Raw genomic sequence first — 27,980 nt, forward strand, 5'->3', positions numbered from 1 at the left:
CGCCGACAGCTGAGTGGGGGAGACCCCCCCCGGCAGGTGCGAGCTCAGCTGGGCAGGGGGCCCCACGGCAGGCATGAACTCGGCTGGGTAGGGGGCCCCACGGCAAGTGCGAGCCCCTTCTTTCCTGTGCATACCATAAAATCTCGAGTACAATAGGGGTGCACATTATAGATCAGAGTTTCGTTTATTCGAGAATTCTGATGTTTAAAAGGCAGATGCGCATTATACACAGGTGCGCATTATACTCCAGATTTTACGGTAAATATAGAAGCAAGGGCACTGTGCCCCATTGTTTTCCCCCCTAAGTAAACCTGGGCAGCGGTTACTTTGTATTTTAAGTGATTTGGGGAACTCTTAGCCTCTTGTGTTAGCAAATGCTTTCCCCTGCTTGAGTATTGTCACAATATCAAGCCCCAAGCAGACCTATTGTGCCTTGATTATTAAAAGTTAAACATGGTTTAGTTTCTCTGAGTGCACAGCAATGGCCGGCGTCTGTGTGTTGGTGTAAATAAGGAGTAACTCCACAGGTACCAGGACTGATGTGATATTGGGGAGATGGGAATCAGGGCATAACATTTGACTCTTTGGCCAGGACTTAAAGGACACCTGAGTTTTCGTACAATTGTGTTTGTACTTTTAAAAAAATATGGCTGGGTGGCTTTCTGGGGAACGATTATTTTTAAAGTCTGACCTCTCTGCAAGTGACTCCGCGTCTGCCAAAGTGAATGGGCCTTTTGCCATTGACATCAGTAGTCGGTCTTATGCAAGAGGGGGGCTGATCTTTAACTTTCCATTTCAGCCTCACCCTTGTGTTTGTTTCTTCACCTCCCAAGGCATGGGTAGTCTGCAATCAGAAACGCATTGTGTAGCGCTGGAACTGGATTTTCCAGCCAAGGAGGAAAAAGTTCTAACATAAACAAGCTTCTCCTTCATTCAGTGTAGTTTTACACTCTCATTCATCAGGTAGAGTTGAACATTTCCACCCCTCCTGGGAGCGTTCGCTCCTCCCTAGGCCATGTTCCGCTTGTAAAATAAGGGATAAGGGATCTTTCGGAAAAGGTTTTATTTTCCGAAAGATCCGCGTTTAGACTGGCGCTTTTTTCCGGCAAAGCTCCGAGCCGAAAAAAAGCGGCAGCCATTGTTATGCTAATGAAGCAGGAGAGATTTAAATCCCCCGCTTCATTAGCAATTGCGATACGTCTAATTTGCATCCCTTTGCATCCCTTTTTCATAAATCTAGACGTAGCCTCAAGGTATAACACATCCACTGACTTTCCCATATTCACAGAGCCAGTTACCTCATCATAAAAGCTAATCAGACGGGTCAGACATGACTTGCCGTTGATAAATCCAAGTTGACCATTCCTGATCACTTTCCCCTCTTCCAAGTGCTTCAAAATGGATTCCTTGAGGATCCCCTCCATGATTTTTCCAGGGACTGAGGTAAGGCTGACTGGTCTGTAGTTCCCTGGATCATCCTTCTTCCCTTTTTTAAAGGTGGGCACTACATTTGTCTTTTTCCAATCATCCAGGATGTCTGCAGCGCTCCACAAGTTTTCAAAGAGAATGGCCAAAGGCTCTGCAATGACATTTGCCAACTCCCTCAGATGCATTAAATCCAGACCCATGGATTTGTGTATGTCTAGCTTTTTTAAATAGTTCTTAATCTGTTCTTTTCCCACTGAGGGCTGCCCACCGCCTTCCCATACTGCCTAGTGCAGTAGTCTAAGAGCTGACCTGGTCATCTGTCTCTAGGGTACCTCCCTCATCCAGTAAGGGCCCCACACCCTCTCTGATCACTTTCCTATTGCTATCATGCCTGTAGAAACTTTTCTTGTTGCCCTTCACATTCCTTGCCAGCTGCAATTCCAATTGCACTTTCGCCTTCCTGATAACTCCCCTGCATTCTTGAGCAATATATTTATACTCCTCCCTCGTCATCTGTCCAAGCTTCCACTTCTTGTAAGCTTCCTTTTTGTTTAAGCTCCCCAAGGATGTCCCTGGTAAACCAATCTGGTTGCCTACCCTATTTGCTTTTCTTGCCGCACATCGGGATGGTTTCTTCCTGTGCCTTCAATAAGGCTTCTTTAAAATCCTGCCAGCTCTCCTGGACTCCTTTCCCCTTCATGGCAGCATCCCAGAGGAACGTGGGAGTCAAATCTGCTTTTCTGAGGCCCCCACTACTCCTTTTCAGGGCAGGACCCCAACTGGAGAAACGCTTGTCTCCCCTGTGGAATCAGTATAGTCCAGCGTAAAAGCCCCCAAAAGACCGGATTTCACGGGGAGGAGACCAGAGCTTATGGCCCTTGACACACATTTTTATGGCCATGGATTTGGTACGGTTGACATATGCGGCTTGGCGGGCCAGTAAGTTTGACCAGCCCTGGTATAACGCACACCAGGCACATTCAACCAGCCGCATCAAACCTGGAGTCATCACGTACTCCAGAAATCCTGTGCATCCCAGACCCCCGCCCCCATCCCATTCCCACAGCTCAACTGAGCACCTCACCTACCACTTAAGACTCAAAGCCAACACCATCCGTTCCACGCAGAAGCCAGCCGGAGCCTATGCTGGCAGCTCAGTGGTTAGCTCCTGAGCAGCAGGGCCGACAGCCACTGGGGCGCAAGAGGTGGGGGCGGCACCACACCCCTGCAATGGGCGGAGCCTCAGGCAGAAGGGGCGGAGCTCCTCAAAGCCAGGCAGAATGGTGGAGCAGCATTGTTGTGGCACTTCAAAGGGATTCGCTGCTGCCGTCTGCGGCCAGGCGCTCCCGGCCCCTTAGAAACACCAGGCCTCGGTGCTGTTGTCCCCTTTGCCTGCCCCCGTGGGTGGGCCTGCTCCTGAGGCAGGGCTGCTGGGGGTGGCATGCTGCACATGCATGGGGAGGAGATAGCCACCGCCAGGCCAGGGCAGGCTCACCTGGCCGTGGCCCAACCCACGTTCTGTGGGTTGTGCCCACGAAAGCTCCTGCCACTCTAGATAAGTTTTGCTCGTCTCTAAGGTGCCCCAGGACTATTTGTCGGTTTAAAGTTACAGACTCACATAGCTTCCCCTCCCCTACCCCACCCCGCCCGGAGATTGTTATCCCGTAGTCAGCGAGACAGTGAGCGGCTCTTGAGGCAACGGCAGCTCCGAGCCTGAACCAGCGCCAGGCAGTGGGAGATAATACAGCAGTGTGTTCCCGGAGCTGTGACACGTTCTCAAAGGAAGCCACATGGCGCCAGGGCTGGCGAGGTTACACCACAAGGTCGGAACGGGACTTTCAGCCTTACGGCAGCTGTTCCCACAGAAGCAGCCCTTGCTGCTGCCACTGGGAGAGGTGTGTGGGCTCACGACAGCTGTGTTGTGGTTCCCGACACTCCCTGCTTAGCGGTGAGGCCGGGACGTGCCGAGGCAGGCCCTGCATTCCAGGAGATGGGAGCGTGGCAGCGCTGCACCAGGCGATCCCCCCTCTCCCCCCACCTCCGATTAGTCCAGGCCCTTCATTCAGAAGGCAGCAGGGCTGAAGGAAGAGCCGTGGGCTTCGCTTCGCTTCTTAAAAACGCCTTTGGATTAGATTTGCCGTGCACCCAGCTGAAGAGGGGCATTGCGGGGGGAGGAGAGGGGAGCGGAGGGGGTGTTGGCCTGTAGGAAGGGCTCCAGGCCAGAGCCAGTACGCCTGGCCTCCCTTTTTGAATAGGAGTTTTGTCCAGAATCAGCCAGTGTACACACACAGAGCAGCAGGAGTGGAGCCTCGGTAGAGACGGGGTGGTAGCTTGCTTCTTTCCCAGTTAAGGAGTTTTCAAGTACCTAAAAGGGGGTCACAAGGAGGAGGGAGAAAAATTGTTCCCCTTGGCCTCTGAAGATAGGCCAAGAAGCAATGGGCTTAAACTGCAGCAAGGGAGGCTTAGGTTGGACATTAGGAAAAACTTCCTGCCTGTCAGGGTGGTTAAGCACTGGAATAACGTGCCCAGGGAGGTTGTGGAATCTCCATCGCTGGAGATACTTCAGAGCAGGTTGGACTCACACCTGTCAGGGATGGGCTAGGCGGTGCTGGGTCCTGCCGTGAGGGCAGGGAACTAGACTCAACCTCTCGGGGTCCCTTCCCGGTCTAGTGCGCCACGAAGGTGCAGCTGGCGCTGGGCTTATCCCCTGGGCTGCATTCGTTTGCCTGCTCTGCTGCTGTACCTCGCAGGGGCAGCTGCACGTGACAGGCTGAGCCAGCCCTACACCGGGCAGGGGCCCTAGTGTGACGTGCCTGCCCCAGAACGGCCCTGCTTCTGAACTTTGTGGGGAGGTAGCCAGCACAGTCTGTTCCATTACCCGCCCGTTGGCATTTGCACTAAAGGTCAGGCTGGAGCAGTCATTGCCAACAATGAGGGCTTCAGAGTTTCTGTTCTAGGACCATGGTCTCCAAACTTTTTTGATTGCGCACCCCTATCAGTAAAAAAATTTTGTGCGTGCACCCCCCAAGAATTTTTTTTAAATTGACTCTTTGACCCCCCCCCACATTAGCCACATCCCTGACCCGTTAATCATGCCCCTGACCCCCATTAGCCACACACCCTGACTCCCAGTAGCCAGGCCTCTGGAGGTAACACGCTCGGGGCAAGATGGACACATGACCAGCAGTAAAAGGTGTCATGTGACCTCTCTCTAAGGACTTTTCCCACCATCCTCCTACCAATAGGGATTAGTTTGGCCCCCACCAAACCCCCCTCATGCAACTACCCTGCAATTGCATTACCCCAATGTGTGTGACGTTAACTCGGGGCGGAGAGGCTGGGGGAAGAGTTCCCGCTAAGAGTTTCCTCCCATGAGCAGAATGAATTTTGTGTTGTGCACCAGTACTGAGTTCATGTGGCTTGTTTGGATGTGCCACTGTGGCACCCAAGTTATTAATAAATATCTTATAAACCTCTCCCTTTTCCCTCTGCTGCCCTGTCTCCTCCCCTTGCTCCATCAGCTCCCCTGGTGCCTGCTGCCCCCAACCTCTCACCCTCCTCTGCTGTCCTGACTCCTGCCCTTCTCACTGCCCTCAGCCTTCCTGAGACCTGTCCCCCTCCCCCAGCCCTTCTCTCCCCCCTGTGCCCACTCCTCCAGGAGCCCCACTCTCATCATGTGAGCTACCCCTCCTCATCCCCTCTCCTAACACCTCCCTCTACACACCTGCCCTGCCTCTCTCCTCTGGTGCTGGTCCCTCCCCTGCCGGTGTCTGTCCTTCTGCTTCACCCCCAGAATCCCCTGGCACCTGCACCTTCCCTTACCCCTGCACCCGCCTGGTGCCTCCCCCTTCCCTCACTGCCCCTGCCCCCTTTTTCCCTGATGCCCACCCCCCTCACCACCCTCTAGCCCCGATCCCCTCATGCCCCTGTGCCCTCACACATGACTTGCTCCATCCCTGCCTTCCTCATGCCCACCCCTTCTTTCAAGCCTTCTCCCAGCACCTCCCTCTCCCCCCTCCAGCCCCCAATGCCCTTCCCCTCTCCTCTCCCAGCATCACCCTGTCCCCCTCCCACCGACACCTCCCCTCCTGCCCTTTTCCTCATTGTCTCCACTTGGCCCCCTGACATTTGTCTCTCCTCCACGCTGTCCCTTGGTGCCTTCCCCTTTCTTCTCCTGACCTGCCCCCCTCCCGTCAGCACAAGCCCCTTCTTCTCCCACCCCTTCCCCCTATTTTTCCTGCAACCCCACCTTCTGCCTTCCAGTTTGAGTCTGTGATCGGGCCCGGCCCCAGCTGGGCCATGCCATTTTAAAATTTAAAGTCCCAGGCCGTGACATCACAGTATGCCAGGTGTCTCCCGTCTCAGCTGTTGCACGGGCATTTGAACACGCCGCGCATGCACTCCCTCGGCTGTCTTGCGAACCTGGTGTCTCCCCTCTCAGCTGTTGCACGGGGAGAAGGGGTGCACAGGCCGATCGGAGGGAACGCATGCCGCCGCGCACCAGCTGAGAGGGGAGACGCCCGGTTCACAAGACATCTGAGGGAGTCCACGCATGGTGTGTTCACAGGGCATGCGCTCCCTTGGATGTCTTGTGAACCAGTGTCTCCCCTCTCAGCTGTTGTGCAGCGGCATGTGCTCCCTCTGCTTGTCTCACGCACCCCTGCCGAGCGTCCCGCGCACCCCACTTTGGAGACCACTGTTCTAGGAGCAGGAAAGTTGCCCGCAGCTTTAAATGCTGACTGTAACCATTCAGGTAGCTTCTGAGCTCCTGCAAACTGCAGCAAAGTCCGTGAAGCTTCTATTCTTCTCCAGGCAAGTCAGTAATTAGCAGAAAAAAGAGCTATTCATCACCGTTCCTAGACGTAGTGTCTGGCAGCCTGTCCAGAGGAGCCAACCAAGGCCGGAGCTGGAAAACAGGCCGGGACACAAAGGACCTTCTGTTTGCATTATTACAAGGGGAGATTTGGGCTCAGAACACATATGGCTGAATGGGGCTATGCCAGGCAGGGGAATGCCCGAAGAGGTGGACACAAAGAGGGAAGAAAGATTTCTATTATGACAGGGTCTAATATGATAAGAGGGACTCTTGGACCACGCGGACTATGACCACAAGCTCCGTCTGAAACCTAACACTAGGCGGTATTTTCATTGATGACGATGGTTGCCCCAAAATACCGAACACACATGCTAAAAATTTGTCAAGCAAGAGAAAAAAATACCGAACACACCTGTTACAAATTTGTCAAGCACAAAAAACAAACAAACAAACAAAAACCCCACCACAACCACTATTAACACTGAATGGGAACTTTATTATAAACAATCAACAGTCTACATCCATGGTCACTAACCAGTCGATCGCGATCTACCGGTAGATTTCAGGGGCTCTAAGAGTAGCTCTTGAGCCATCTCTGAGCTGCGCGCCTGCGCAGTGCATTTACATTAGCTTTCCTCATTTGAGGAGCAGCTACTCACCGAGCAACAGCACAGGTGAGTAGCTACGCAGAATGGTGGGAGCTGGGATGTCGGGAGGGCTGAAACACCCCAGCCAGCTGACTGTGGCTTTCAGCTGAAAGAGACTGCTCCGCGCTCCAGCTGATCGGCGGCTTCCCCTCTGCGCCTGCCCACGTGGAGCTTGGTGGCACCCTGGCTGAGCGCCATGGTCAGCTGGTCGGGCAGCCCATACTCTGCGCCTCCCGCCAGCAGCGCAGTATAAGGATTGGGGATAGCAAGTGATAGAGAGGGCGGGGCTTCAAGGAAGGGGCGGGGCGGTAGATCTTGGCTTGGTCTGTCATTTAAAAAGTGACCTTGGGCGTACAAGGTTGGAGACCAGTGGTCTACATCATATATTTCGACTACATGAACCTCCCTATCGCAGCGCCACCTCCGCAGCCACGCCCCCCCCCCTCCAGGTTTCCATCAGGTGCCCAGCTAGAAAAGCAGAAAATACTGGACATTACACATGTCCAGTATTTTCTGAATTTTGTACTTGGCAGAAGGTGCAAAAAACGGACTGTCCAGTTGAATACCGGACACCTGGCAACCCTACTGGTGATGTTGGGGGGTGCTTAAAGTGTCCACAGCCTTTCGGTCTTGGAGGAACTGGACGCAATACTCCAGCTGTGCCAAATAAAAGGGACTCATGAGTTCCCTAGACCTGCTGTCCATACTCCTCCTAATCTACCCCAATATGCCGTTAGCCGTCTTGGCTACAGGGGCCCCCTGCTGGCTCCTCTCCAGCCTCTCATCCACCTTACTCGTATCTACTGCCACTCCCCTCGGGGGTTCAAGGCCAAGTCTGCCCTGGAAAATTCAGTCAACATCCTGCCCCCCGCAGAAATTGCGCCAGCATTTGATGCCCATACTCTGCGCCTCCCGCCAGCAGCGCACACCCTCACCGGGAGCGCTTCCGCCAATGGCCGCGGGGCCCGGGCAGCCAACAGCAGCAGAAGTACCGCCGCGTCTACGCCAGCTGGTCTCAACCTGGGGTCTGCAGACACCTTGCTGGTGGGCCAGCCCCCTGCCCCGTTGAGCTGGAGTACCAGCACTGGCTTCCTGTGGGGGTAGGGAGGGCAATGCCCCACGCCTCCCCGCCAGATCTGACTCGCAGGGAAGAAGTGAAGCTAGACGCAGCTCCATGCGCTACCATGCCTCTGGCTGGGAGACAGCAGCACATGGATGTGCTACCTGGAAGCTTTCCCTACTTCGCCCATTGGCCAGTGGCAGGGTACCTGGGAGCAGCGACAGGCTGTGCCTAGGACAGGGTACCTGGGAGCGGCGACAGGCTGTGCCTAGGACAGGGTACCTGGGAGCGGCGACAGGCTGTGCCTAGGACAGGGTACCTGGGAGCGGCGACAGGCTGTGCCTAGGACAGGGTACCTGGGCGCGGCGACAGGCTGTGCCTAGGACAGGGTACCTGGGCGCGGCGACAGGCTGTGCCTAGGACAGGGTACCTGGGAGCGGCGACAGGCTGTGCCTAGGACAGGGTACCTGGGCGCGGCGACAGGCTGTGCCTAGGACAGGGTACCTGGGAGCAGAAGGGCAGGTAAGTGCCCCCCCTTCCTTTGATTCCCATCCCCCTCATGTACTTCCCCACTGAGAACCTGAACCCCCATTCCTCTCAGACACCCTCCCCCAACACTGCACCCCCGTTCTGCTCCTGCCCCCTCCCTCCTGGCCAGACACCTTCCCCTCCTCCTGTTCCTGCCCACTCCCCCCAGCCACACACAACCTGAACCTTGCCCTTACCTCCCACCCAAATCCTGCACCCTCCTCCCTAGGCCACTCACTGGCCGCCCTCTGCACACTGAGCCCTTAATTTTTGATCCTCTCCCAGAGCCTAGGGGAGTCCACAAAATCCACTAACCCCAGAAGAGTTCATCTGGAATATGGGAACCCCTGAACCTCAGTCCTCCCTCTCCCATGGGGCTGGAGCACCAGGGGAGTGAGGTGTCTCATTTAGGGCCACATCAGCGAGGGTCCAGGCAGGGGGTGGAGGGTTTGTCTCTTTGTTTCTCACTTGTATGGTCCCTCTCTGATTTTTCTGAAGGTCAGTGGCCCCTGATCCAAGAAAGGTGCCCACCCCTGCTATAAATAAAGGCCATGTTGAAATGTTTTGTGCTGGACATAAATTAATATTTTACTTTATTTAAAACTAGCAGAAATACTCAGCGGCGCCTGGGGAAAATATAGTAAAAGGTGTGATGAATGAACTACATCAATGGCATTAACATAGCATATTTTATTGGAAATACTCTTCTCATATGTGACTGTAAGAAATGAACATAGCTAGTGCTCTTTCTGTTATCACGGGAAAAGGATCTAAACTGTAGTTGCAGTTTTTTGACACTTAAAAGAAGAGTCCAACAAATGCCTATGATCAGGTGCTACTGAAAGCTAATTAGTGGCCCAACTGGGGTTCTGGGGGAACCAATTTCGAGCTATAACCAATCCAGTGAATGACGTAAGGAAATCAGTAGTATCTGTGCAAAATGTGGTGTGTCTAGCTCTTACCGTTTCAGAGATATTTCGGGACAAACAAACAAACAAATGAACTTTCAGAAATACTTATAAGATAAAGTTTGGGAAACTAAGATGAAAAAAAGTTAAAGTGTGTAATCTGTTTAATATTTCCTTTCCTACTGGTTAAACTAAACTGTTCTCCCTAGCTGAGCACTAGCAAAATGGTTCAGGTGTAATTATATAATTAACAGTGAGTTTCCATTAGCAGCTGGTGGTCCACAGAAAGATTTGCATTGAGTCGGGTGGGCCACTGGCCAAAAAGTTTAAGTACCACTAGTCTATACCAGCATTTCTCAACCCTTTATTATAAAGTATACCTTTTTTTAAAAAAATTATAAGCAGCCGCAGTACCTATGGTTTTCAGACACACACAATATTTTTCCTACCAATGCAACACATTTGTTTAAATCGCTTAATTGTAGCCGGGTGGCTGATGAAATTTTTGGGTGTAAAAAGTACAAAAATAATAAAGCGCTGTAAAACTTAAAACTGAAATTCAGAGAAAATTGAATTTTTGTTGTGTTGACGTACCCCCCAGATTTCATACCACTGGTTGAGAAACACTGGTCTACGCTGACACTGCGTTGACATATCTGCACCAAGCAAAGCTCTGGCACCTTTTTCACGGTCACTAATATGAATGTGCACAAGGACATCCGTAAGTGAATCATCACTCTCAGCTACGGCTGAAATAGCCTTTGCACGTGCTGCCCACCGAGAGTCAGAGACACATTTTGGTGCTATGGAATCGTGACCTGAGAATGATTCGAGTTCTGCCCATCGTTTCATAGAGGCAGAGGAGAAAGTAGATGGTTGTTAGACAACGGCAAAAAAACGTACTGCAGGCAGGCAGCCGCAGCACAGCCAACACAATTCGGTGATTGTCCGGCAAATGGACTATAATTAGACTTATTTTTCTCTAGAGGTCTTTGCTGCATGCCATTATACTCTCCGGCCACGTTGACAACATCATCATCGGACTGACGGAAATCGATTTTGCAAGCACTTTCACCGCTCTCCCATTCTAACTCGAGGAACGCGAAAGCCATCGCCATTCCAAAACCCGCTGCGATCCGTGTGTGACAGCTTCTGGGCAGCTGGCTTCAGGCCGTTTTGATAGAAATGACAGTTATTTCTACCGTATCCGAACAAGGTCTGCTTTGGAGTCTGTTTTCCCGGTCGTCTTTGTTAAGCCAGTTATGGAAAGCTTGAATGTAGCAAATGTTTTGTATTTCTAGGCCCTAAACTGTAGCTTAGTTAGCTTGTGTGTTAATCCAGCATTGGTCTCTACACCCCCCATCAATCTTCATCCGAACGGCCAGACGGGGTCAGACCAAAGGTCCATCCAGCCCAGTATCCTGTCTGCCGACAGTGGCCAGTACCAGGTGCCCCAGAGGGAGTGAACCGAACTGGGAATGATCAAGCGATCTCTCTCCTGCCATCCATCTCCACTCTCTGACAAAGAGGCTAGGGTCCCCATTCCTTACCCATCCTGGCTAACAGCCATTAATGGACTTAACCTGCATTAATTTATCTAGTTCTCTTTTAAACCCTATTATAGCCCTAGCGTCACAACCTCCTCAGGCAAGGAGTTCCACAGGTTGACTATGTGCTGTGTGAAGAAGAACTTCCTTTTAAGTACCACTGGTCTACACCAACACTGCATTGACTGCAGCCCTGCTCCCATCATGGATCAGCTCCCTGGCTCTCCCTGGCCACCCGGCTCAGCTCCCCAGCGCAGCTTGGGCCCCTTAGACAGGGTGGGGCCAGGTTGAATCCAGCTCACATGAAGGACGTTCCCCTCCTCTGCATCCCCACCTCCCTGACTCCCTCATCACTGCATCCCACACCAGCACTTCCCCCCCTCCTTCTGGTACTGGGGCAAGCCAGCCAAAAGCCCCCACCGACTTCTAATAAGGGGCCAACAGTCCCCTTACACCTATCTTTACTGGCCACCTCGTGGCTGGAGAAACTAGCCAAGCACCCACAAGGCACATGCCAAACTTGCATCTGCAGAGCTGCCTCGGGTCCCGGCTCAGAGCCGTGTGGCCACAACCACAATGAAGACGCCGCCGTGGCCAGGTAAGCCAAACGCTTCTTAGACAGCCCAAAGGGGAGAGATGGAAAAGCGAAAAAGCAAGGTGGGGAAGGAGAACGGCGCAGCAGCAGGAACCCGGGTGTTGCTCAAGGTGTGGCTGAAGCCGGTGTGGGTGACCGCATCCGTGCCCCATTCTGACTTCCCGAATCTGGAGGATGCTGGCCCAAGAGGGCCTCCGTGGGTTGCGGGGTTCCAGGAAACGGTGACATTTGCACCCTGTCGTCCCCGTGTCCTCCTGCTCCAGCGGCACGGCCGCCCGGCAAACAGCGCCTCAGAGCTTTAAAACAAACCACATGAAAACTAAAACATTCGGTCCGTGCTGACGACGCATTTCTAGCCTGTGGTGGCTCTTTGCCTGCCCCCGGCTACCCCAGAAGCCCTGCAGAGGTTTCACCCAGCGCGTCCCAGGCTCGTTGCTGCTCACGTCTGCTGCCAACAGCTGCCTGCGTTGGACCCAGTCCTGGCCTCTGCCCAGCAGTGCCTGTCTCCCCTTAACCTCATTCACAGCAAGCACAGCCCTGTCACAAAGCCAGAGACGCTAATTTCATTCCCCTCGGGCAACCCACGCCCTCTGGGTGTGACGCTTTGTGCCCGCCCAGCAGCACCCCGCCCAGCCAGCGATCACTGAGTCTGCGACAGCTTTGGGGCTTTTAGCTCCAGCACTAGAGGAGTGCCAGAGGTCCCAGGTTTGATCCCGCCCACCGACACACTTTGTCCGTTAGCACAGGAGTTCCCAACCTTTCTTATGCCATGGACCAGCAAACCCACTGACAAACTTTTGGCAGACTGGTCGCATTTCATTGGGCTATTCATTATACAAATAATGAATATGCAAATAAAATGTTACCATCTTCCTAGCCCCACTCCAGCCCCTTTCTCCCCAGTCCCAAACATCCTTTACTCACCCTTACAGCTCATGCCAACACCCTCTCACCTCGTGACCCAAGACCTCTTCGCTCCCCCACCCCACCCCCACAGAGCGAGGCTGCCCCCTGTAGGGAGCGTGGCTGTTGCTGCCATGCAGGAAGGGGGAGCAGCCCTCCTCCTCTGCGCCCCCTCCCTCCCCAAACACACCTTGCACCACATGGGTGGGGGGAGAGCGGAGCCCCGGCCAGCCTCCATTACCGAGTGGGGGAGAGGGAAGTGAGAGGGAGGCGCCTCCTGCTCCCCTCCTTCTGCCACCACCTCAGCCACCACAGCTGCCAGCGCGGAGCCGTGAACAGCCGGCTCGAGCTCCAACAGCCGCCCCAGCCCGGCGGACCAGCACTTGGGCACCGCTGCATTATCATTCAACTTGCACCTTGTGCGACAACTCGCCTAGTGGAAATAATACTAGGTACGGGCTTACGTGTCTCAACTTGAGGCTGCCTTCCATTCCACCGGCACAAGCCCCCACACACCACCATCCTAGCCTCCTCATTTCCAGGGCTCCCCAATTTCCTCCCTGCCTGTGCCTCCCACTCCCTCTTCCTCCCATAAGACAACCGGCTCTACATTCCCGCTCAAGCTCACCTCTTCCCCTGCTCCCCTCTCCCCAGTGTTTGAGGCTTGGGTGTATCCAACACCACTGCTCATCTGGCACAGGTATAAATCCAGGCAGAACGTTCCAGGCAGGGGAGAACCGGACCTCTCCCCCCACCTCCCACGCCAGCACAGGCCACTAGCAGATTTTGGAGCAAGGTTTTGATTTTTTCCCCCATATTCCGACCTTTCCCCAGCCATGATCAGACAGTGGATGTATTTATCTGGGAGCAGCAAGCATCTCTGAGCCACAGGCCACATGACAAAGGGTTTGTCGGTACCAGGCAGTTATTCCAGAAGACGGTACGGCTTGAGTTTAGAGAACTACAGCGATCCTGGAATAACTCTCTGCACGTGGATGCTCTTATTCCAAATTAAGAGCTGCCTTTTCCTGGTTTTGTGTCCTCCAGAAGTGGATCAAGATCAATTCAGGAATTCTTGAAGAAGGGTGTCCACACAGGGAGCTTTTCCAGAATAGTTTATTTAAGGAACAGTTATTCTGGTTCATTTCCCATTAAGAAAACCCCTCAAGAAGGGGTTAAAGCCTTAAGAAGCTAAATTGAGCCACTAACTTAACGGAATCCATCCGCATGCTTGTTACATCTCCCTGTAACAAGGAGCTTTTGTTCAGCGTAGACATTCCTACATCAACTACACAAATATTTTCTGGTTCTGATAAATGTTATTCAACCAGGTCAAAGCTTGCTGTACAGCAGAATTCCCCTTCAATCCCTTGTCCTCATAAAGAAAAAAATGGAAGGGACACCATCAATTTAAAGAGGGATCACCTGCTACTGGAGAGTTTGGGAGGGGCGGTTCCTCAACACACTATTGTCAATGTAACACAACGTCAGGGTACAAATCTGTTCCCAGTGTGATTTCTCAGTGTAACTGACCAAACTCTGCATCTAGCCAGTTTCACCATTTTCCTGTACAGTCAGCAGTTTGCACTGCCAGCCATCGGTGTGGGTCCATCACAGAGCAAGAGGTGAGGAAGAGAGTGTGAACAGAAAAATGTGATTTAACCTCCTCCCATGCACACAGTTGGCAGGGGACTCAGCAAGAGCAGGAATGTTTAACTCAGCTTTTGGAATTGATCAGTTTTCCCAATTGATGCTTTTCCTTGAACGAATGTCTTGTTGTAGAACAAGGGAGGGGAAGAAATGCACAGAAAATGGGTCAGTTGCCAAAAAAGCACCAGCCTCCCAAGCTAGCAAAGAGGTTATTTTAGCCTATTTAAGTCCAGCTTACCAGAGTCTTCAGAGAAACAGCGTTGAAAGAAACCTCTCTTGTATCCAACTAAAAAGAAAACAAACCAGAAGGAGGCATAAGTTTTCCTGAAAGTTGTCACTTGATTTTAAATTAAACACAAATTAAAAGGACTCCTCTTTCCGCTGCAGTTTGAAGTGGTGCAGGTGGAAAGAGGAGGAAGCATGGAAGAAAAGGAGCCAAACGCATCACTCGCTTACACTTGCAAAAAGGGGATCTGATTTTTGGGGGGCTCATATTTTTCCCGCATGAACCTGTTGATATTGTTGGTGAAACTTACCCAGCACTTTGCAGCCCCGCCACCTGCCCAGACCTCCAACTCCTCCTTAGACTTCAAACGGGAAAGAAATACTACAGCCCTGCAAGAGCAAACACGCACACGGACCCTCCCACACCACCAAGCTACACAGTGACTAAGCTCAACTCCACATGCAGGCCAAATTGGGGGCAGAAAGCGTATCGGGCTCCATGGCTTGAACCCGCGGGTAGCGTTTTCTGTCAGCTGCACTTTCCATCCTAGGAGCCCCCAGCAGTCCCTGAGTTGTCAGCTCTTGTGATTTTATCCTCAGTCTTGTGTTGTTAAGCCTGGACACTCGTTAATGGATTTAAAAGTAGCCCATTCTTCTACAAAGAAATGTCACCGCCAATTACAGAGAGAGGGCAGAACTGACAGTCACTTGCAAATGTGACACTGTTTCCTTGGGCTTGAACAAAGACATTAACTGGATGTTGCATTATAAAGATAGAAATGTAGCCGTGTTAGTTTGGTGTAGCTGAAACAAAAAACAGGACTAGGTAGCACTTTAAAGACTAACAAGATGGTTTATTAGGTGATGAGCTTTCGTGGGCTAGACCCACTTCCTCAGATCAAATAGTGGAAGAAAATTGGCACGACCATATATACCAAAGGATACAATCAAAAAAATGAACACATATGAAAAGGACAAATCAAATTTCAGAACAGAAGGGGGATGGGGGTGTTCGGACAGTTCGGATGATTCTTTTTCAAGACCTTTTCACACCAGCCTTGAAAAAGAATCCTCCGAACTGTCATTCATGCTTAAATTCGACACTTTACGCCTCGGTCTAAACAAAGACATTAATTATCTTACTCATTACAAAGATAGCTTTCCCAATTACCAAAATGAACACATATGAAAAGGACAAATCAAATTTCAGAACATAAGGGGAATGGGGGGGAAGGTAAATGTCTGTGAGCTAATGATATTAGAGGTGATAATTGGGGAAGCTATCTTTGTAATGAGTAAGATAATTAATGTCTTTGTTTAGACCGAGGCGTAAAGTGTCGAATTTAAGCATGAATGACAGTTCGGAGGATTCTCTTTCAAGGCTGGTGTGAAAAGGTCTTGAAAAAGAATCATCCGAACTGTCCGAACCCCCCCCCCCATCGCCCTTCTGTTCTGAAATTTGATTTGTCCTTTTCATGTGTGTTCATTTTTTTGATTGTATCCTTTGGTATATATGGTTGTGACAATTTTCTTCCACTATTTGATCTGAGGAAGTGGGTTTGGCCCACAAAAGCTCATCACCTAATAAACCATCTTGTTAGTCTTTAAAGTGCTACATAGTCCTGTTTTTTGTTTCAGTTGCATTATAAAGGTAGCCTGCCCTGCATTTAACACTTCATTGTTACATCAAAAGCTAAGTGTAGGGCACTTGCAGCCCACTGAATTAGCTTCATTAGCACCCGTCCAACAATTGACAGGTCCTTTTTTGTTTTCTTCCCCTTCTTTTTCTGTTCTAAATTCAGGGTTACTGGTATCCCTCTCCAACACATCCGATAACGTGGGTTTTGCCCACAAAGGCTCATATTGCTAGAGATATTTTTAGTTGTTTCTAAGGTGCCATGGGACAACTTGTTTTTAAATTATGGTTTTTCTTCGAACCCACTTCTGGAGTGGAGAATCGTAGCTTTCCAAACAAGCACAAATTTCTCTATCTTTGGCTGCCAAGAAAAGCCAGACAACAGGACGCAAAGCCAAGTCTCAAAACAAGATGTTAAAAAAAAAAAAAACACCCAAAATGAATCCACATTAACGTGGATTGTTTCAAAACTGGCCTGATATCTCTGGATTTGACTCAGAGTTTTGAACTCTCGGTCATACCACAACCTGTCGTCAGGCTTCCGCCCAGGAAAACACTGAGTAGCTCTGGATGTCCTGGTGATCTCAGATGTGGGGCAGGGAAAACAGAACAGCTGGGATTGTGGCTAGGCCAGATGCCCGGTGCTAATGTAGCTTCAGCTTTACTTAAATCCTCTTGGCCACATTGTGCTGGCCATGCCCCCACCAGCTCCTGGGCAGAACTCCCATGGAAGGCCTGTGAGTAAAGACTGCCAGAGGAGGTCCCATAACCCTGGATCTGGGCACACAGGGGACTTTGTGTGAGGCCGCCTGCCCCCTGCCCTGACTCACAGAGGCCACCCCATGGGTCTAGCAGCCACAGCGGGAGAGGGAGACAGGACCTGTCAACAGCCCCCCTATGGGGGATAAGCAGAGGGGATCAGCCTGTGGGGTTTCTTCCTGGAACAGCTGGGTGGGGGCGCTCTATGTGGCTGCTGCAGCTTCCCCAGACACAGGGGCTGCAGTAGTAGCTGTCCATTAGGCAGGGAATGGAAGTGGCAGGGCTGGAAGGCAGCTGGTGCCCTGCCAACCTTCCCACAGGACAGGGGAGAGGCACCCTGAGCCCTCCAAGAGCAGCACCACGTTTGCTGCAAAGATCTGGCAAAGTCTCAGCCCCTTCTGCCCCTGCCAGGGTTCGGCCTCACGCACGTCACATACGAGTTGGCCAGGCACCAGCCACGTTTCGGGGGGCGAGATCTGTCTGTGCCTAGATGACCTGCGGGGTCGTGTCTGGGTCCCTTTCCCCATTTCTAGCTGGCAAGCCTCCCGGAACCGACCCGCCACGGGAGCTGCCGGCAGCAGAACGGCAAAGAGGAAGCCACAAAAGCAGAAAAGCCCACGACTTACCTATTGCCAGGATTGCGATCACCACCACCGCCACCACTGCCACGGCCACAGAGACAGCCAGGGTGGAAGGATCTGTGAAACAGGATGCAAAAACTGGGCCATTGCTAGTAGCAAGCACCATCTCCCCACCTCAGGCAAATCTTTGCAAGCTGTCGATAGAGACACTGGTATTCACGCAGGGTCTAGGACGGGTTTTGCCAGCCTCTCGGGCACCAGCTGCTCCCCTCCCTCAGCGCTCCATGTCAAGTCTGCCCAGGTGACTCTAGTTTGGGGTTGTCCAGAGACCGAAGTTGTGAATTCTTTACAGGAGATCCTGTACTCTGGGAGAGTAACTGGCTACTCAGCTCCCAGCCAGGCTCCTCCACTGCTTCCGACCACCCCTCCTCACTGCTAAAGCCAGGCCCCGCTGCTAGCCCCAGGGGCTTCTGGGCGTCCACTCACGGCCCCACGGCCCCACACCACCTCCTCCTGCTGTGACCACACTTGAGCTTGTGCTGTGGAGTCCATCAGAGAAGAGGTGCCCAGAGCTGACAAAGAGGCAGCGTGTGGAGCCCGGTAGAGAAGCCGCTGGTGCGGTCAGCAGTGGAGACCGAGGGAGGTACAGAAGGAGAAAGCAAAGGAATCCCAGAGGAAGCGGGAAGGCAGGGGCGTCCGTCCCCCTCCATCTGACCACACCATAGCCTAGTCCCAATGTCTCCCAGCCTTCCCCCATCTCCAGCTTACCAACCCCTAACTCAGCACGTGCACACCCCCCTCTCCAGCGTGGTGGCTTGCAACTCCCAGAAAACCCACCCCACTCAAACCCCTGCGTGACCGGGGCACTCAGGTACCAGGAGGAGAAAAGTCGTGTGCCTGCTATGAATGGATTATTTCATCAATACCATACAGCAAAAGTTCAAGAGACACGAAGCCGTACCAAAAAAAAAAACAATTCAAGAGAGCCAGGTTTTATTATAACTCCTTGCACACACGCCCCCAAAACACCCATATATGGCAAAATCCTGGAATAAATACAGTAAACTAAGCCAAGCAAAGCCAAAAGCCTAAAGCCACAGGTTGGGTTTCGGATGCTAAGAGTTAAATTTAGGCACCTAAAACCTTTAGCGATTTAATTTGTAAAAACAAAACGTCTTGCCAAGTGCTTTAAACTCCGTGGAAAATGTTGACTTTCCCTAAAAGAAGCGCACCGGCCTGAGAGCCTTCCAGGCTGGCACCTGGGGGATGGGGAGAAATCGATTGGTCACTCGAGACCAGGTGTTTTTCTGAATGATCTGCACAAGGTCGGGGAGCCAACAGACACACCAAGGCCCTGGGCAAGGTAGGCGGGGCCTTGGGTGGCAGGGGCGGGGCCTTTGGGCAGCAAGCCTTCAGCACTGCCCAGAGCATGCTATGCCAGTCCCCGCCCTTAGAGCCACCTGGAGCACACCCTCCAGCGGTGATTTAAAGGGCCCAGTGCTCAGAGCACTGCTGCTAGCCCAGGTATTTCTCAATCACCAGGCTCCAGGTCAGTTGTCCCCTTTGCCCCTCTGCACCCGCCATGGGCGGGCCTGGCTCTAGGAATTACTGGGGGGAAGTTTCAGGTGGTCAGACAAGATAATCACCTTCCCCCCTCTTCCCCCCCCACATGCCACCCTCCCTTCCCTGCACCCACAAATACCGCTGGGCTCATTGCAAATCAAGCCACACTCTCGTTTGCTGCGTTGCGTCGAAGCGCCCACTTACCGCGGGGGTCCACCTTCAGGGAGGCTTCGCTCCAGCTGACCAGGTTGCTGACCGTGCAGGTGTACTCCCCGCCGTCCGACGCGGTCGTGTCCTGGATACGCAACGTGCTGCCATTCTGACTCAACTGGAAGCGACCGTCCTCGGGGAGACTCCCGCCGTCCTTCTTCCACTGGTAGACATCCACGCGCCCTCTCGACACCGCACAGACCAGCTCGGTGGTGGAGCCCACCAGGGAGGAGTCGCTCCTGAGTTCTGGCTGAGACAAGGGCTCTGGAAGAGGAAACATTCCCAATTCCATGCAAGGCCTTTGGTTTTCAGAGCGCTCTGTTTGGGGGGGGGGTAGTATTTTTAGCATTGTGGGGGAGGGAGGAGTCTCTGTCCGTGACATACTGTTGTACCTACTCTTGGCAGTGTTCCCTAGTGCAGCAGGTCACAGCCGGGGCTCTGCGGCTGAAACCCAGAGCCTGGACCCTGGCACCTTGCATGGGGCAGGAGCCCTGAGCCCATGGGCAAAGGCAGGGGTATGGGGGAAGTTGCCTCCTCCCAAAAAGACCTGCAGCTGAGCAGTCCTGGGACAGCTCCTCCTCTGCTCCCCAGCCCCTTCTCCAGCCGTGTCTGATGTGGGAAGCCAGCGTCTGGGAACGCAGAGCAGCTGCTGGGGCCACATGCCACTTTGGGGGAGAGGGGGGACTTTATATGCTGCTCCTGACCCCAGCACTATCCTCGCAGCATCCATTGGCCAGAAGCCAGCCAATGGGATGGGAGCTACCCCTCCCCCAGGAACACATGGTGCAGAGATGCACATGGCCTCAGCAGCCAGATGCTTTGAGTGGCAAGGGGGCGTGACAGGCAGCGAGCCCGCCTGAGGGTCCCGCTGGGCTGCTGGCTGGGAGCTGCCTACTACAGTAAATGTCTTCTGGTCCCAGCCTGCCCCTGGCATGCCAACCCCTTTTCCTTCCCGTCTCCCCCCCCGACTCCCTGCCCCAGGTCACAAACCAAACTCCTATCCCTCCACCTGCACTCCTGCCCCAGGTCATAACCCCCTCCTTCCTCCAACCCCCGTCCCAGACCCCACACCTCCTCCTGCACCCCAATACCCAGAGCCCCTTCTGCATCTGACCTCCACCCAGACCCCACACCTCCTCCATTAGCATAGAAGAATGCAGCCCTCAGCCACTTAACACAATTTTGGAGTGGCCCCCTATAAAAAATGATTGCCTACCCCCAGCAAACACCCTGAGCTAACCCCTGCCTGCACCCAGCCCCTAGCTACCCCCTGCCCACACACAGCCCCTTGCTACCCCCCCACCCTGAGCTATTTTCAAACTTTAAGCTGCATCCCCCACCCTTGATTTATAACTTGTGGTTGCACCCCCCCCCCCCAAACTCCGACAGGTAGGTGGCCTGCTGAAGCAAATCAGGGGTTGCAGGTGACACTCCCTCCCTGAACCTCTGCCGGTCTCGGCTTCCCCCCAAAGTAGAAGTCAAACCATGCCTACACCAGAGGTCCCCTCACCCCCAGAGATTTTACAGCAGGGAGAGGGGGGGACAAAACGAAAAAGACTGAGAGCTCTTTTTAATCAAGTGTCACATTACCGAATTGGAGGGAAGCAGCCAGATCGCTGCTGCACCCCTAGGTGGGGGTGTTGGCCCCAGAGATTGGTATTGAATGGGAGCTTGTTGTTTTCTGATCCTGTGTACACTGGTTATGTGAGTATATAATGTCTGTGTGTGTAGATCTGTAATCTGTGTGGAAACTGAAGATTTCCCTGCATGTGGTTAAGCATTGGGCAGGGCCGAGCCTGTGGAGCCTGTGGACATGCTAATTACCTGTGGAACAATGGTTCTCAATGGGCCAAAGACACACCCAAAGAATGGGGGCTGTCCTGAGAGCAGCCAGCAGGGAACACAGAGAGGCTGAGGACCAGGTAACCTGCTGCATACCAGAAGAGGCCAGGAAGGAGGTATAAAGAGGCCATGCGGTCGATGCCATTTTATTCTCAGCTCAGCACTTCATCCCAGAGGCAGCATTGCAGGGATTGAAGAGCCCGGAAGACCTGTGAACCCATCCTGATCCTAGGATGTGCAATAAGAACTTTTAAACCAGCAGCTGCAACATCTCTGCTAGAGCCTGCATCGAGAACTGGGAGATTCGGTGCATGTAACGTACTGTACTTTAATAACCTTACTCTCAGGCTTTTCTTTCTTGTAATAATAAACCTTTAGATATAGATTCTAAAGGATTAGCCCAGCGTGATTTGTGGGCAAGGTCCAGAGGGTAAATTGACCAGGGATCTGTGGCTGGTTTCTTGGAACCGGACAGAACTTGTTCGGGGTAGGTGGGATTGGGTGTTAGGACCCCCCACCTGTGTATAGGCCCGGGGCCATCTGGGGCACGGATATTGCTGGGGTGTCGGAGGGGTTTTGCTCGGGAGGCTTCAGGCAGGCAGCTGAAGCGCTCTGTGAGACTGGTTTGTGGCCTGTGTGGAAAGGTCACCAGTCGGGGGCTGTAAGAAGCCCCGGATTCGAGCAATTTGCCCTGAGCGGACGCCCTCAGCTGTGCCCAGACACGGCCCAGTCCGTCACATCAAGGCACCAGAATGGGGTGGGGAGGTGCAAGAGCTCATGGCCTCTCCTATTTTATCAGCTGCAAGGGGTGGGGAAGGACAGAGACACAGTTCAGGTGCTACTGGGAACCCCTCCCCCCCCACATACATCCATTGAGACATTCTGTCACTCCTGGTTTTAACATGGCACTGTTTCAAACAGCATCAGCGTCACAGAACCGTTGATGGGCACATGAAACGCCTGCCGGCTGGGTTTGTTTTTTTTACATCAGGGTATTTTATCAGTTAAAATTGAGAATCAGAAATCCTAAGTATGCCAGTATTTTGTTCCTAGAAGCCAAAACCATAGACATAGCTTAAAGCATTTCTTCAAATATCACTTGGGAATCAGCAGCTATTTTAATCACAAAGAAAGAAAGAAATTAAATTGCCCCAGGTGGCTCATAAAATGTACTGAGTCAACTTTCGGTATCATTACATGAGAGATCCTGCATATAAGACTGAAGACCTCACTGAAACCAAAGGCCCAGGACAGCCCTTAAAGCATAATAAATCCTTTAGCAATGTTCACTTGGTTTGCTTACACACCATTAGTATGCAGAATTACTCAAATGCCTGGAATGTGGAAAGTTACTTGTTGCTCTTAAGGCACTAAAGTTCACAGCCAAGTAGTTATCAATGGAGCTAGCTACAAATAGCACAAAGTACAGAGTTCCATGTTCTTGACCGAAAGTCATTTCAGCTTTAGAGCACACAAAGGGAACAAAGTCCCGAGATGCACAGCTCTCCTGCTCAAACTCGCTGTTCTGTTCCCCCTCTGCCAATGCAAGGCCTTTAGTACTGGTCCACAAGAGTTTGACCCTAACATGCCTGTAGACTAGTGCTAATACCCGGCCCCTTTCCTTCAATTCAACACGCAGGATAAGAGAACAATCCTATTCTTGTTCAGTTATGGCACTAAGCCATATGGTTTATTTTACTTGCTTCAAGTCCATTTCAATGGGTGTCCGATGTCTTGCTGAAGAACTTTTAACAAAGGAGCAATTACTACAACTAGCAGTTCTCCAGTGACTTTCACACACTATGGGTATGTCTACACTAGCCCCCTAGCTCAAACTAGGGAGGCTAATGAGGGCGACCGAAATTGCAAATGAAGTGCAGGATTTAAATATCCCGTGCTTCATTAGCATGTTCCTGGGCGGTCGCCATTTTGGAAATTGACTAGCCCAGAATAACTGCCCGCATCTACACGTGGCAGTGAAACGGGAGTTCAAAGTAAAGCCCTAACTCGAATTAGCTGTTATTCCTCCTGGAATGAGGTTTAACAGCTAATTTGAATTAAAGGCTTTACTTCGAACTCCCATTTCACTGCCGCGTGTAGACGCAGGCAGTAATTCCGGGCTAGTCAATTTCCAAAATGGCGACCGCCCGGGAACATGCGAATGAAGCATGGGATATTTAAATCCCGCGCTTCGTTTGCAATTTTGGTCGCCCTCTTTAGCCTCCCTAGTTCGAGAGAGGGGGCTAGTATAGACATACCCTACGACTGACAATGTGTTAGTCAGTATGGATTTGTGCTATTGCTTGTTAAGATGCTGGTTTCATTCATAAAGTGGCTCCTTGCATTATTGCTCTGTCATTGGTCATATAAAAGCCAATACAATTAATAAGTCCTGCTAATTACTCTGTTTCAAAAAGCTGAAGAGAAAGGTATTTGTCGCTAATGCCATTAAAAAATAGTGTAACATTTCTGCCAAAAATTCCCACCCCCAAATTAGCACAATAGCACTTTGCAACACTGGGTGGTGCTACTTACAAAAAAAAAACATATTTGTATTTATAAATAATATTTTCCAAACTTTAGCTGTGCAAACAAAAGAACTCCCGTCTTGAAAGCCAAATCCGATGGACACAGACCGTCGGGATATGAAATAAATCATTGTGCAGCCAGACAAAGCAAGGTGCAGAGCCTTGGTTGGAGGGAAATTCCCTATCAAAATCAGAAAGGTAACTCCCATTCCTTATGAGTCACTTCTTGATTGCTAAGCAACTACACATACCAACAGATCTCCTTGAGTAAGTGGAATGTAAAGTGACAGAGCTAGATTGCTGCTGCCTTTTCCTTGGGACAGGCGATCTATTTCAATGGTTAAATAAAAATTAGTATAGAAATAAAGAAAGTCACCAAAACTATCATGTGTGGCACTTACCAATAACTTCCAGAAGGAACCACTTAGATTCTTGGGAGTTGGTTCTAAATTGGTACATTCCTTCATCTTCCAACTGCAATTTTATTTGCAGAGTCCAGTTGGTTTTGCTGAAGTTAACTCTCCCTGCATAGGAATGATACAGATCCACCTTTGATTGTTCCTTAAAATACACTATGATGGACAGACTTGGGCTGTCAGCATTTCTGTAGGTCCAATGTACAACCTCAGGACTGTCATTCAGATCTGGCGGATAGAACACCACTGTGCAGCCTGCAGCAGAAGTCAGCTGGTCAGATGTCAGTGTGAGATTGGCATTGTAACACGGAGACAGTGTCTGTGCTGAAAGACAGAAATACAGCATATTTCAGAGCAGTTGTGGTTCTGCATGATCTTCTATTAAGTCCCATTGACTTGATTAGCCAGCTGCTTCTGACCCCACACAGGTCTGAGGGCTGGCAGCCCCATCCAGGGGCCCAGAGAGGCAGGAGCCCTTCTGGATACCAGTTAACCGCTATCCGTTCACATCCCTAGCTGAGATTGGAGTGAATTGCAGCTTTAGGTCCACTGGCAATTGGGAAATAATTCATTTCTGGTTATCCAAATGCAGCATATTTCAAAATATTTTGTGAATCAAAAGCTGGGGTTTTCTGTATTCACAAAAATGAAACACGGCTGTGACCCCAACCATTTTAATTTGGGGGGAAGCTCTCAAATTCCTTTGTACAAGGCTAGATCCCATTCAGGTGGGGGAAACACTCACACCAGGACCAGGAAAATCCAAAATTCCTTTCTCTAAGTAAATCCAAATCTTCTGATAAAGAAATCATGATTTAAAAAGCATCTTGTGAGACATCATTAAAGGGGACAGCAGCTGATACTTGCTAGACACCAGTGTTCAACTTCAGCTTTAAAAGGCCTAGTGCTTGTTGCTGCCTGGGTAAGCTCTCTCCCCAAAAACAAATCAAGGAGTCTAGCACGTGTGCTTTGTGTGCCCCGTACAGGCCACAAGACAGATGAGTATATGTAGATGCTCCCTGGTGTCCCCAATACTGGAACTATCCAGGAGATATTTAAATGCTGCCCAAATGATCAGCAGAACACCCACAACATGTGTTTCTACTGGTGGTGCACATCCACACAGGTCTCAGCGCACATAACAAAATTTATTCTGCACACAAATGGAAACAATTAGCGAGAACAATTGGCTTTATGGCCCAGCTGCTCAACTGCTGTAAACTGGCACCTGTCTATGCAGTTTCTCAGCTGAAGTGCACTGTTCAATTGTTTCTCAGCACACAGTTAGTTGGAGACCTTCCTGGAAAGCATGTTGCAAAATGCCTTAACTTGAAGGATTTATTTAAATACCTTCCCTGAAAGTCAGGACATTCCATTGTTACAAAATCCATACCCCGTGGAACTTGGCCGCATACCATATACCCTCTCGACAATCCACTTCAGCTACTACGTCATGGGGCCCCATTCTGCAGCAAAATCCCTGCAACATCCCATTGGCTTCACCAAATCAGCCCCAGTTGTTAAAGGATCCCTTCAACATTGCTGTTGAAGCCTGGCTTACATTCTCAAGCTACTAGTGATTTAGGCACCTATCCTAAGACTTCAGTCACCACTTGCCTTCCAAAAAGCAGATCCTCTTAAAGCATCTCCTGTTGAGCACTTATGGTCAGAAATACCCCAAAAGATCAATTGATTTTGAAGCGTTAGGGTCTTATCTTTAGAATTTCCTGACGGTGCTTCTATTCTCAACCCAAACAGGGCACTGAACAAGTATTGTGATGTGGCATAATGCAGTAGTTTTCAAACACTGGTAGGCAGTCTTTTTCTGGATGCATGTCAACAGCTTAAATTAGTTTTTACCTGTCACGTGCATGCAGCTTGCTGTTGGAATTTCTTGGACCCAGATGAACACAGTGAGGAAAAAACAAACCAGCAGCTATGAGGAAAGGAAAAAAAAGGAGAAAAAAGAAATTAAAAAAAGAAAAATTAGCATCTAAAGCAAGAATGGGGAGGAGAAAGGGAGTGGGCAAAACAGCTTTCCCTGCCTTACAGAGAAAGTAACCCAGCAGCAGCCGGCACACACTCTGGTGTCACTGTCACACACCCAGTCTGTGCCACACTGTCCCTGTGCCATACCAGGGATGTTAAAATACGGTTAATTGACTGGAAATTCCATCGACTACTCAACTAGCCAAGTGGGCCAGCGGGAAGCCCCACTGACTCCGGACTGCAGGCCGGTGCCTGCTTTGAAATGTACACGAGTCCCCAGCAGGTGCTCTTGTGTATTTCAAAGCCATGGAGCCTGGGGCCAGGCAGAGGCCTCCCCAGCTGACTCCAGGTTCCACGGGGGCTGTAGAGGTGGCATTTGAAACGGACAGTGCTGCAGGGCTGATCCCTAGCTCAGCTGTGCAGTGCTGCTGCTTTGAATGACCCTTCCTCACTTTTCCTGCCTCCATCTCATGGTGGGGTGGGTGGAATTGACTAGTCCTTAACATCCTTATGCCATGTGGCCAGTTGACTGTGGCTAGTTCACTCTAGTGCCCGCTGTTTCAGAGCTGTTTGGACACCCCAGCAATGAAGTTTCACTCCCCTCTTGAAATCCTGGAAGATTAGCCAGGTCCTAACCTGACTGCCAAAGCCACATTCAACTTAGCATTGTGTGGGTGTGCAAAAGTACATTTCTTTGTACTGCAGGGGCACATAACTCACACGCCCTCCGAAACCTCTCCGCCTGACTCGCTGATGCAATCAAACAGGCTTCAGGGGCAAAACTCGCCCCCTGAAACTTTCACAGAAAGTTCGATGGCAGCTAATACCCATGGCAGAAAATGTGGACCAGCCACTCGTGTTAAAAACCCGCAACGTGCATTGCCTCCTTTCAGAGCACCTCCCTTTCTAGCCTTTGGGCCCAAGCCCCGCTGATGCTTAAATACAGGCCTAGTTTTACCGAGCTAGGTGCTTAACTATTGACAAACATTCTTACTTCGGAAGTGAGGGTGGTTGCAGTTTTACTGACTCCTACAAGCGCTTATTTCCATGCTGCACTTCACACACACAGGGCACACCAGTTTGGGGAAGGGGGGGGTCAGAAAATAAGAGAAGGGGCGCGCCCACGGAAACCGCTTCGCCCCGCAGTCGGTGCACCGAGCCCCAGGCGGCCGGAGGCTCTCGCACGTTGCGTTCCGATAAGCGCCCCTCGCCCGCCCTGGGCAGACGCCGGGCAGAAGCGGGTCGGGCTCTGTAGGGCCCCGGGCCGAGCAAACAGGGCCCCTTCCCCTCCCGCAGGGGCGCCCACGTCCCGGGGCCCCCATTGCCCGGGGGGCGGTGGCTGCATCGCTCGGCGCCAGGCTGGTTCCGCCATCTCCAAGCGGGGATCTGCGCCCAAGTCGGAGACGCGCTGCTCCCCGGGGACGCCACAGACCTGGCCGCGATCGCATTGGACAAGGGGGGGGGGGGCTCACCTGGGCTCCAGGACGCACCATGCCGCCGCCAGACCGCGCTGCGCTCGGCGCCCTGCCCACCTGCACCCGCCGGTGGCCGCTCCCTAGCGCGGAGCGCAGCTGGGCGCTGCCCCTTGTGTCCGGCCAAGGGCGCAGGGAGGCGCGTCCGAGCGCCCGTGCCAGCGCCGTGGCCTTAAGCCGTTCCCGGCGGGGGCGGGGGGCGTGGGACTGCCCCGCCGGGACACAGAGCCCCGGGCAGCCGCTCGAGCCTGGCCCGGGTCTGAGCCCCCTGGCAGGTCGCTCCAGCAAAGGACACCGGCCTTGTGCCCCCCACGCCCCTCGCGCTGCAGGGGTGTGTCTGAGCCCCTCCCCTCGCGTAGGGTTACCCCAGGCCTGGGCAACGGGTGGGGGAGGGAGCGACCCTTTGCACCACAAACCTGCAGTCCTCACTCCAGCCTGGCCCCCAGCAGCGGCGGAGGGCGGGGTCGTTCGGTTCCCAGCAGGTACTTCAGTTCGCCTGTGGTTGCCTTCCCCTCGGCCGCTTTTATCGCCCCTCCGCTGCGCTCCTGCTGCCCCACAGCACCCAGACAATCCCGGGACCCCCTCCCTGAGCCACAGAGCTGAGGTAGAGGCCCAGGCTCCCTGTGCAATGAAGGGGGAGGAGCAGGCCCATCGGAGAGCTGTGCACAAAAGCCAGC

The 27,980-nt window shown here is 52.1% G+C and overlaps 1 protein-coding gene across 5 annotated transcripts; it reads right to left on the reverse strand.

Moving 5' to 3' along the window:
• Positions 1-7,598: 7,598 nt before the first annotated feature.
• LOC106731632 (coxsackievirus and adenovirus receptor homolog) lies at positions 7,599-27,980 on the reverse strand. 5 transcript variants are annotated; one of them, XR_016350576.1, is made up of 8 exons: positions 27,720-27,980; positions 25,703-25,778; positions 23,828-24,166; positions 19,051-19,320; positions 17,329-17,400; positions 14,321-14,368; positions 8,456-11,825; positions 7,599-8,196 (listed from the first exon to the last, which is right to left on the reverse strand). XR_016350576.1 is itself a non-coding variant. In XM_075896682.2 (7 exons), the coding sequence occupies exons 1-7, from the start codon at positions 27,322-27,324 to the stop codon at positions 14,167-14,169; spliced, it is 864 nt and encodes a 287-aa protein (XP_075752797.2). In that variant the 5' UTR covers positions 27,325-27,605; the 3' UTR covers positions 13,533-14,166. The 5 variants fall into 5 exon arrangements, 1 of the variants encoding a protein (XP_075752797.2); XR_016350575.1 differs by lacking the exon at positions 27,720-27,980 and adding an exon at positions 27,304-27,601; XR_012895633.2 differs by lacking the exons at positions 7,599-8,196; positions 27,720-27,980 and adding an exon at positions 27,304-27,606 and having other exon boundaries at positions 11,738-11,825; positions 17,329-17,477.

Source organism: Pelodiscus sinensis, chromosome 13 (genome assembly GCF_052426305.1).
Source record: "Pelodiscus sinensis isolate ZL-2025 chromosome 13, ASM5242630v1, whole genome shotgun sequence".
Taxonomy (NCBI): Eukaryota; Metazoa; Chordata; order Testudines; family Trionychidae; genus Pelodiscus; species Pelodiscus sinensis.

Coding starts and splice junctions, on each gene's coding strand:
- LOC106731632 (XM_075896682.2), bottom strand. CDS start 27,324: ATGGTGCGTCCTGGAGCCCAG. Junction 25,779..27,303: donor TGGTGCGTCCTGGAGCCCAG/GTGAGCCCCCCC, acceptor CTTTCCTCATAG/CTGCTGGTTTGTTTTTTCCT. Junction 17,401..19,050: donor CCTGAAGGTGGACCCCCGCG/GTAAGTGGGCGC, acceptor CCTGTTTCACAG/ATCCTTCCACCCTGGCTGTC.